Source organism: Panicum virgatum, chromosome 5N (assembly GCF_016808335.1).
Source record: "Panicum virgatum strain AP13 chromosome 5N, P.virgatum_v5, whole genome shotgun sequence".
NCBI lineage: Eukaryota > Viridiplantae > Streptophyta > Magnoliopsida > Poales > Poaceae > Panicum > Panicum virgatum.
This window is the reverse complement of record NC_053149.1, coordinates 42,974,542-42,984,623: the sequence shown is the minus strand read 5'-3', so window position 1 is coordinate 42,984,623 and position 10,082 is coordinate 42,974,542. Positions and strand designations below refer to the sequence as shown.

Sequence of the window (10,082 nt, the reverse complement as noted above, 5' to 3'; positions counted from 1 at the left end):
ACCAAGCGCACGATTACACCGCACGGTTGACAATTCACTCATCACAAGCAGGATAGAGTACTCAACATTCCTCAGAAATATAACTGGCCATTTTACTCTACCCCGCAGGTAAGACGTTCGAGACCCGGGACCCGCGCACCGGCGAGGTCATCGCCAACATCGCCGAGGGCGACATGGCCGACGTCGACCTCGCCGTCAAGTCCGCCCGGGAGGCCTTCGACAATGGCCCCTGGCCCAGGATGTCGGGCTATGTAAGAAGGAATTCCACCCACCCATTTCTTCGCTCCGGATTGGGCCCAACCCAACCCAACTGGGTGCAGCTTTTCACGCCATTGTTTCGCGCCATTTTTTTTTTGTCACTTGGTTGATTGGCAGGAGCGGGGCCGGATCCTGTACAAGTTCGCGGACCTGATCGACCAGCACGTCGAGGAGCTGGGGATGCTGGACACGGTGGACGCCGGCAAGCTCTTCCTCGTCGGCAAGGTCTGGGACATCCCGGGCGCCGCGCACCTGCTGCGCTACTACGCCGGCGCCGCCGACAAGATCCCCGGCGAGACGCTCAAGATGGCGCAGCGGATGCACGGGTACACGCTCATGGAGCCCGTCGGCGTCGTCGGCCACATCGTGCCCTGGAACTACCCCACCACCATGTTCTTCTTCAAGGTCAGCCCGGCGCTCGCCGCCGGGTGCACCGTCGTCGTCAAGCCCGCCGAGCAGACGCCGCTCGCCGCGCTCTTCTACGCGCACCTAGCCAGGGAGGCCGGCGTCCCCGACGGCGTGCTCAACGTCGTGCCCGGGTTCGGCCCCACCGCCGGCGCCGCCGTCGCCTCGCACATGGACGTCGACAAGCTGAGCTTCACCGGGTCCACGGAGGTCGGGAGGCTCGTCATGAAGGCGGCCGCCGAGAGCAATCTCAAACCCGTCTCGCTTGAGCTGGGCGGCAAGTCCCCGGTCGTCATCTTCGATGACGCCGACCTCGACATGGCCGTGAAACTGGTCAACTTCGCCACGTACACGAACAAGGTACGCGTGCATGATTTGCCGTGCTGTCAAGTATCAGATCATCTGGTTTTCTCATCAGTCATCACCCCTCTCTCTCTCTCTCTCTCTCTCTCTCTCTCTCTCTCTCTGCAATGTCGCAGGGCGAGATCTGTGTCGCCGGCTCGCGCGTCTATGTGCAGGAAGGGATCTACGATGCGTTCGTGAAGAAGGCGGCCGAGCTCGCCAAGAAATCGGTGGTCGGGGACCCGTTCAACCCGCGTGTCAACCAAGGCCCACAGGTATGAACATCAGGGATTCAGCGTGCAGAGAAGAACACACAACACTTGATGCAACGACCAACTGTGAGATTGCAATGCAGGTTGACAAAGACCAGTACAAGAAGGTTCTCAAGTACATTGATATCGGAATGCGTGAAGGCGCCACGCTGGTCACCGGAGGGAAGCCCTGCGGTGACAAGGGGTTCTACATTGAGCCCACCATCTTCACGGACGTAAAGGTCAATGCTCAACGTGAACAGCAGATATAGTTTTCCTGACCATGAACAAAAAAGTAAAACAGAAGACTGAATTTTCTTAACAAAAAAATGCTCATGTAGGATGACATGTCGATTGCGCAAGATGAAATTTTTGGACCGGTGATGGCGCTCATGAAATTCAAGTGGGCTTCTTCCCTGAAACTTTTTTTTTTCAGTTTGACAGCTGAAACTGAATGCCTGAGACAACTGAACTATTACATTGCAGGACTGTTGAAGAGGTCATTCAGAAAGCAAACAACACCCGGTATGGCCTAGCCGCTGGCATCGTGACTAAGAACATTGACATCACAAACACGGTATCGCGATCCATCCGCGCAGGCGCCATCTGGATCAACTGCTACCTTGCCTTCGACCCTGACGCGCCATTCGGTGGATACAAGATGAGCGGGTTCGGCAAGGACATGGGCATGGACGGCCTTGAGAAGTATCTGCAGACGAAGACCGTGGTCACACCCCTATATAACACACCCTGGCTCTGATCTCATCCTAAGACAACTGAACAGCACAAGAGGGGAAATGAATAAACGTGTCTTATACAGATAAAAGAATGGGTTGCTTGTAGCTCTGCATCTACATGGATTGATGATGTACAATGTAGCATGGTGACTTTTTTTCAGAACAATAAAGACATGTTTCAGACTTTTGGTTGCATTGGCCGGTGTCTAATCTGTTGAAAGACATTTTTCAGAATTTTACTGACAAGTGACAACCATTGACTTCCATGGGAACCAATGTTCTCAAATCGTATTATCAAACCTAGTCGTAAGCCCACCGATAAGACGATTAGTCGTGATTAGTCGTTGATCAGTTCGATTAGTCGAGCTTAGTCAGTCCTAGTCGTAGTCTAGTCGTCTTGTATATTCCAAGATCAATACTATATATATCGGACTCATATACAATACAGTATGATTTAAAGCAAACCATAGCAACAGTAGTTGTAAGTTGTAACTTGTAAAGAAAGGTAGAGCAACCAACAAACCGTAGCAGCACTGCAGCAGTAGAGGTAAAAAAAAAACCGGTAGAGTAACCAGCAAACCATAGCAGCTAGCAACCACATAATTAAGCAAGTTCAGACTTCAGAGTTGAGTACACAATTAAACAAGGTCCGAAATAAAAATAGGCTTGTGCTCAGCTCAATGATAGTACAACTAATCTCAAGTAACGCTGAGACATAAACCTAAACCTAATGGGCCACCAAATTCCAACCCAAAAATTGCCCAGGCCCAAAGTTGCTGCGCACTAAAACTAGTCGTCCACATGCTAATCGTATGACTAATCATGGTTAGTCGATGATTAGTCGGACGACTAGAGTTCTAGTAGAGGTAATCGAGTCGGTGGTCCTTATCGGTAGCGGCTGACCGATAAGGGCGATTAGTCGGACGACTTAAAAACATTGATGGAACCTTTTCTTGGATTAGTCGTACTGTAGAATTATATGGCTAGATTTTCCGAATTAGTTCTGCTATGATAAAGATGCATGGGCGTCACTGAAAATAAGTAAATGAATATCTTCGCAGGTAAATTGCTTGGAAAGTACATCCAGATGTTGACCGTTGTCTAACAAACAATGGCTCTGATCTCATCTTATGAGCAATTGAACAGCACATGAAGAGATGAAGAAATAATGTCTTATACAGATCGAAAGGTTCAATAGTTTGATCCTGCTTGTTTTGATGTAGCAATGCTGCATGGACATGTTCAAGAACAATGAAGACACATGTTTCGGCTACGCCAGCTGTTGTTTCCTCTGTTCAAGAACATGTTTCAGTATATAACTGACAACCATTGACTTTGTGTGGATTCATTTTTGCTAATGACACTACCGGATTATGTTGCTTAGTTTTGTGGATCATTTACGATATGATAAAGACGCATAGGCGTCACTGAAAATGAACACGGAATAAGCGTCTTTTCAGAGACTTTTACTTGAAACAATGGAGGTCACCATTAAGCAACAAGTATTATATAAATATTGCAAATTGCCAACTTTAGTCGGGATGTCCCATCGGAGATGATTCTTTCTGATGTTGATGCTTGACAAAATAACAGCAAGGAATCCTGGATAGCTTAAAACAACAGCACATCCTTAGTCATATTTCGTCATTGGCAAAGACATAACAAGAGGCAAATCAACAAAGTCTCTGTAACTCTCTTTTCATATTCGGATCTTTCGGATTTTTCGAATACGAATAATATCGGATCTTTCGCCAATCGAATTCGAATGTATCACTTAAACATACATTTAACAATCGGATACAGATCTTTTTTTATCATATTCGGATTTTAGCGAATTCGAATATCAAATCTTTCGGATAACCACTTACCAGCCCTACCCTTGAGGGCCTGTGGCTGATAGCGGCATAGCGCTTTTTAGGATGGTGGACAAGAAAGATAATACTGTTGCCTTCCCAGGAGCGAAAGGCTAAGCTTTTTAAGGCTTAGTTTGGCAGCACGAGCTGTTTAACCCGGTGGAGAAAAGCCCCGACGGGGAAATTCATGGATCAATCAATTCCACGCCTCCATCCTAGGGATATTTCCCCGAGCGGGAGAATCTCCCTGCTGCAGTTTGGAACACTTTTTCCCGGGGAGATAACTACTGTCTGTTTCTGCTGTTTTGCTGTTTTGGACAACGAGAGAGAGATGATGCGTATGTTTTGAAAAAAAAGACATACAGCTTGTTTTTGAAAAGTCACAAAATGCATGAAACACAAGGTTTACTAGATAAACAGCACCATATAATTCATAATACGAGACCATTGCTGTTGATAGAAACCAGCTCACATGTTTTGAGAGTCCAATTCATGCAAAGATATACTGTCCAACCAAGATAATCATGTGGCCTTCAGAAAATTAAGAAAATTTTAGAGGATAAACAGAGCAACATGATAATCATGTGGCCTTCAGAATTGAAGTCACAAGCTATTTATTTGACAATTTTCGAACTGGAACAAAATTAAGACAGTAGGAAGAACTCAAGCAAAACTATCTGTCATTTCAAAGTCACTAGCAACACAATAACAAACTTTCACCAATCTCCATTTGCTCCACTCCTGCACAAAATAACTTCTACCTTCTAAGCACCATTTCCGGCAAGCGCTCTGTAAAGCAACACAAAGTAAGTTTACTTTAATTACCAAAGCACCGGTGAATGCAACGCCAAAACATGAGTGAAAAGATATCAAATTTAAACAGTATGAGCCACTGTCAGTAGCAAAATTGTACCACCCTTCCTGACAACTCCAGCAGGTACTGGCAATCACATTAATCAAACAAAATAACATTAATCTAACACACATCTTTGAAGCTTTGTGCTACTAGAAATAGCTACTCAACTAGTAGATTTGTTAATCAAAGATGGTGTCAAACACATCTACAATAGAAAATTGACTAACGTGTAGGTTCTTTACAGGAAGCCATGACACATGGAGGACACAACATAACATAGTCAAATGCAGCCAAAATGCTCTTACTGCTCAGAAACAATGATGCAGTCCATGACTGCTCACTGCACATTCAGTTCTACTCTAAAAAAGCATATTAGCAGTCTAATTTCAAGTGCAAGCCAAACATACCTGATTTTTCTTCAGATTTTATATCGCACGTCCGCTGAGCACTCTGCAGGTAACACAAATTGGCACATGTATCAGTTTAGCTATTCATCTTTAGTAACTCTACTTGTTTTTCTTGTTAGACCTGATCAGACAAGTTAACTAAGTATATTGAGTATATTCAAAGAGACAGACCTGATTTTTCTCTTTAGCCAAATTAGACGAACTTCAGGATTTTTGGTCTTCATGAACACTTCTCTGTTTGTATCAGATTCAAAGAGCTCTATAGCATATGACTTCTCCTCATTTGTTAATTCATTTATAGAATCCACTTGATCAGCACACTTCTCAAAACAAAATTCCTCAGCATGCTTTTTCTTTTCATTCAAAGCTTCCAAAGTTTTGCTTGTTTGACTCTTTTTAAACTCCACATAATCCTCAAGAGCGGATCCAATGTGACTTTGCTTACGCTTTCTCCCACTTCCTCCTTCACTTGGAGCAGAATGAGCTTCATTTTGTTCATTGCGTGCACTTGAGGTCCCTTGGCCATCAAAACTTGAAACATACGGATTATTGCCAAAGTCTCTAAGATCACTGTGGAGGCTTTGTTCAGAGATACTTCTCTCAGCAGGAGCAGCCATAGGAGCAACAGTTGGAGCAGCGATAGGAGCAACCATTGGAGCAGCCATAGGGGCAACCCTTGGAGCAGCCATAGGAGCAACCCTTGGAGCAGCCATAGGAGCATCATCAAGAGGATCCTTTTGCTGAATTGAAGTGAAGTTAAGATTCCCTGTGGCAATACTTCCTGTACAAATAAAGTATAATTCATATCATATTAGCTGCTGAGAGTAATAGAATAATTGCTAAAAATATCATATTAGGTTCTACAAATAGCAAATTAAGTGCTGAAAGTAACAGATTAGGTGAGAGAACTTCACCTTCATATAGTGCTTCCAATTGGTAAAAGAGAGGAAATGGCTTTTTGCGAAACTTTGCTACTTTTGGATGGTTCTATTGAATAAAAAGTATAATTAGTTCTCAACATTTTCTTAGACAATATAGGTAACATAGATGCAGCATTAACTATATTTTATATAGCAAATAGCTTACCTTAATTAACTTCTCCCAGATTTTTGGTTCGGCAAGTATCATGCACAAAGATTCATTCCAGCCATTACCACTTTCCTTTTTTGCATCTCTTAGTGTCTTGTAGTTACCTTTAAGCTCCTTTTCCTTTTCTTGAATTTGTTGCTTTGTGAAGTGAGCTATGGGAAAGCTCTCGTTGAACTTGGCAGTGATAATCCTCCACCCTTCTGATGACCAACCATTCTGACCTTTATATTTTGGGTTATCCTTATACTCATGTAATATTTCAACAAGCCCTTTCTCGTATGCGGAGTTCCAAGCAGCCCTTGAAACATCACCTGACATGGCTGCATGTCCCAAAGCATATCCAATGGCATTAGTCATATACAAAGATGTTAAGATGAAGTTAAACACTCCCTGGAACAGAAGTAACATAGTACAAACATATCCAATTACATTATTACAATATATAATATGTCTTACAAAGTACACATAGAGTACATTACATTTCATATAAAATAATAGTACTAGATTACATTATTACAAGAACCACACATAAGATCAACTAATTATTGTATGCAGCCCACATCTGATGGGCAATTTGGTCTCGCAGGGTGTTTCCATCGATTGATTCCACTTCATTTGGGTATTCATCATCACCCTCTGGTAGCTCAACATAATCAGATGGGTCGATATTGTTTGGTTGGTGATCCAGCCACCATTCATCCCCATTATACCCTCTAATAATATTGTGAAATGCTACTGCTGCTGCTGGAATTTTAATTTGATTTTCAATGGGATGGAATGTACCCACTTTCAGAATTGGAAATCGCTTTTTCAGCACTCCAAAAGCCCTTTCAATGTGATTACGCAGTTGTGCATGCCGATGGTTGAATAATTCTTTATAGTTTGCATATGACCTATGCCTCCTGAACTCACTAAGGTGGTATCTAACTCCTCTATACGGAGCAATGAATGAGGGTGTATTTGCATATCCAGCATCAACAAGGTAGAACTTCCCCACCGGCACATTAAATCCCTTATTACGAGCAGACCGTAGAACTCCTGCATCAGATGCAGATCCCTCCCATCCACATGATATGAAAGTGAATTTCAGATCAAAATCACAGGCACACATTACATTTTGTGATAATGTTCCTTTCCTGTTTCTGTAAGGAGGTGCCTTTTCTTCTGCAATGGTGATAGGGATGTAGGTTCCATCTATAGCACCAATGCAGTTCTGCAGTAAAAAAAATTAAATCAAGGAATGAGTGTTGGAATCATGTGTTGTGCAGTTATGATTGGGCCAAGTATCTAGTACCTATAACTAACCTGGAAGAAAGGCATATATCGAGGGTCGGACGCAATCTTGACATGTGTTTGGTATACATCTGGAAGCTTCAGAAACTTATGAGTAAGGGCTGGAATTATATCGAAGAACTCTGTAATTTTCCTATGTATAGTCTCACCACTATGTTGGAATCTCTTTTTTAGCCTCTCGGTGCTCGCATTATGAGATAGCATGAACATAAACATTGCAAACTGCTCTTCAATCATAACACCACGCGTGTCACGTAATAGATTCTCCACTCTAAGAAAGTGTACTATAGCTCTAAAAATCTCAGATTCCATCCTAAAGTCCACTTTACACCACCTCTCATGACCTTCTAAGACTTCTTTGACATATTTGGGACCGGTCAAAACTGAGGTGTGCTCTGGCTCTTTCTCATCATACATGCCCAATTGAAGTGCGGGGACCAGAACAAAAAATAATTCATCATCCTCTTCTTCTTCCTCTAACATGAATCTCCTAACTTCCTCTTCCCAAGAGTCCATGATCTAGTATATAGATAATATTATTTAGTAAATTATTATTTACTAACATGGTACAAGGCAGCAATAGCTAAGGTAATGCCTAAAAAAAATAGATCAATACTTGTATGATCATGTAGCAAGGACATATTAATTATCAAATAAATAATCCTACTACTTTGGACCAGATCAAAAAATATATATAATTCATCTATCAAATGATATCTTCCAGATAAAAAAAGCATTATCCATTAGAATAATTATGACTTGCGTTCATGTTAAACTTAAAGCTGTTAAAACATTGCCCCCAAATGATGGCTCAATTTATCTGTTCTTGGCAATAGATGCACCATAGGTAACAAGGTGGAAAATAAAATAAAATGATTGCATCAACCACAAGATAGGTCAAAAATACTGGAACAACAAATCGTATTAGCCTGAGAAGCCATCTGAACATTTTTGTACTAAAGTGCCCATTAGGATGCAGGTACTTCTCATGCTTAACACTAACAAGCTGTTTTAAAATGTAATCTACTAAGAGAGGATGCAGAAACTACCTTTAGTAACTACAAGTATAACAAGCTGTAGACCACTGTCAAGCACTTGAGGCAGAAAAAGAGACCCCATAACACTTGACTCAAAGAATCTAGGGTGGTAACTACACCTTCAGTAAAGATCTTATTTCTTTTATTGATGGTTCTAGATAAAAGATTTTTACAACAAGAGGGATCAGGGTCAGCTGCAGTGCGCCATGGATTTATCACCTCCTTTTTGCAGGCGATTGTCTAATTATTTTTGCACAAGCAACAGAAAGAGGCGCCTAGAATTAATGAGATCCTAGACTTGTATAATAGGGGATCGGGACAGTTGGTGAACAAAGGCAAATCAGCAGTGTTTTTCGGTGACAATTGTGATCAAGATGCAAAGCAAATGGTACATGTGAAGCACTGAGGCACTGGAAATCAACAAAATATGGCACATCAGAGTTTGCTTTACCTATTACAAGCGTCGATCTGGGAGGGATCAGGGAGAATGGAGAGGAGCGTGCGTATCAGATCGCCTGCTCCGTTGAACCCACGCCAGGATCTCCTCTTGCTCCTGGCCGCGAATTTTCTTCAACAAGATGTACAAGAAAAGATGTGAGGAGAGGAGGAACCCTAGCTTGGGGGCAAGAAGATGCGAGGGAACGGGGAGAGGGGAATCACCTGATGCGAAGGAGGAGACTGCAGGGACACCGGCGGAGGAGAAGCTGTCGTCGCAAGGTTGGAGGAGGAGATCAAGCGCCGGCGACGGAGCCGGCGGCGGCGGCACTTCCGCTTCGGCGCCTCGCGGAGTCGAGCGAGAGACGAGGGACGGCCGGACGGGGGGACTTCTCCCCGATGTTCGTAGGCCGGGCCTGATTCCACGGGGATATCGGACTCACCCGGGCCGGAAATCCCAATGTAGCAGGCTTCCAAAGTCACATGTCGGGCTCCGCGTGGAAGGATTCCGCGTGGGCTGCCGGCCCAGGGAAATGACGGGGATCCCGGCCGGGAAACGGGCTTCCAAACTAGGCCTAATATTATGTATATGTTTTTCGCTCTCTTTGGCGGTCGTCTCAAAATGACAAACTTCTTGGATGACATTAGCGGAAGGCGGCTGCCAGTGAGGGAGATGAAACCAATAGGTTTAGAAGGAATTTCCGACTGTGGCAGGCTGGCCCAATGTTGGTGACGCGCATTGGCGGGCAACGGGGGGTGGAGGCATGTCTCGCTGGGTTCGCATGGCAGCGGTGGCGGTTGCGAATTTGGTGGCATCCTCGCAGGGTAGTGAGCAGTCTCATGTGAACTAGAAAGTTACGAGCTTTTGAAGAAGACACCAGCATAGAAGAACCATACCGCGTACTTGATCCATGAGATTTTAATCGCACAACAGGAAATGATCGACCGAAGAAATCAGGCCACCGACTAGCTACGAGCCTCTCCATAGATTTGTTCCATGGTCTAATAACAAGATGGACCTATACGTACGTGTCACATTCCCACACAATATAAGTTGGGATCCTTCGAACCACACCACAAACACAAAATCTTAGAAAGGATCAAAAGCTGGTAGATCCG

General features: G+C 43.8%; 2 protein-coding genes across 4 annotated transcripts; one reads left to right on the top strand and one right to left on the bottom strand.

The window, feature by feature from the left end:
• The first annotated feature begins 279 nt into the window (after window positions 1–279).
• LOC120672757 (aldehyde dehydrogenase family 2 member C4-like) lies at window positions 280–2,232 on the top strand. Its single transcript, XM_039953327.1, has 5 exons — window positions 280–1,023; window positions 1,143–1,280; window positions 1,361–1,498; window positions 1,598–1,659; window positions 1,743–2,232. The coding sequence occupies exons 1-5, from the start codon at window positions 439–441 to the stop codon at window positions 2,014–2,016; spliced, it is 1,197 nt and encodes a 398-aa protein (XP_039809261.1). The 5' UTR covers window positions 280–438; the 3' UTR covers window positions 2,017–2,232.
• Window positions 2,233–4,506: 2,274 nt separating this feature from the next.
• LOC120672756 (protein ALP1-like) lies at window positions 4,507–9,276 on the bottom strand. 3 transcript variants are annotated; one of them, XM_039953326.1, is made up of 7 exons: window positions 9,189–9,276; window positions 8,980–9,096; window positions 6,196–6,518; window positions 6,024–6,096; window positions 5,281–5,890; window positions 5,110–5,152; window positions 4,507–4,635 (listed from the first exon to the last, which is right to left on the bottom strand). In XM_039953326.1, exons 3-6 carry the CDS (start codon window positions 6,514–6,516, stop codon window positions 5,128–5,130), a joined length of 1,029 nt encoding a protein of 342 aa, XP_039809260.1. In that variant the 5' UTR covers window positions 6,517–6,518; window positions 8,980–9,096; window positions 9,189–9,276; the 3' UTR covers window positions 4,507–4,635; window positions 5,110–5,127. The 3 variants fall into 3 exon arrangements, with proteins under 3 accessions (XP_039809260.1, XP_039809258.1, XP_039809259.1); XM_039953324.1 differs by lacking the exons at window positions 4,507–4,635; window positions 5,110–5,152; window positions 5,281–5,890; window positions 6,024–6,096; window positions 6,196–6,518 and adding exons at window positions 6,665–7,411; window positions 7,504–8,010; XM_039953325.1 differs by lacking the exons at window positions 4,507–4,635; window positions 5,110–5,152; window positions 5,281–5,890; window positions 6,024–6,096; window positions 6,196–6,518 and adding exons at window positions 6,665–7,411; window positions 7,504–8,010 and having other exon boundaries at window positions 8,980–9,081; window positions 9,189–9,270.
• Window positions 9,277–10,082: the final 806 nt, after the last annotated feature.

Coding starts and splice junctions, on each gene's coding strand:
- LOC120672757 (XM_039953327.1), top strand. CDS start 439: ATGCTGGACACGGTGGACGCCGGCAAGCTCTTCCTCGTCGGCAAGGTC. Junction 1,024..1,142: donor TCGCCACGTACACGAACAAG/GTACGCGTGCAT, acceptor GCAATGTCGCAG/GGCGAGATCTGTGTCGCCGG. Junction 1,499..1,597: donor CCATCTTCACGGACGTAAAG/GTCAATGCTCAA, acceptor ATGCTCATGTAG/GATGACATGTCGATTGCGCA.
- LOC120672756 (XM_039953324.1), bottom strand. CDS start 8,007: ATGGACTCTTGGGAAGAGGAAGTTAGGAGATTCATGTTAGAGGAAGAA. Junction 7,412..7,503: donor GATATATGCCTTTCTTCCAG/GTTAGTTATAGG, acceptor TTTTTACTGCAG/AACTGCATTGGTGCTATAGA.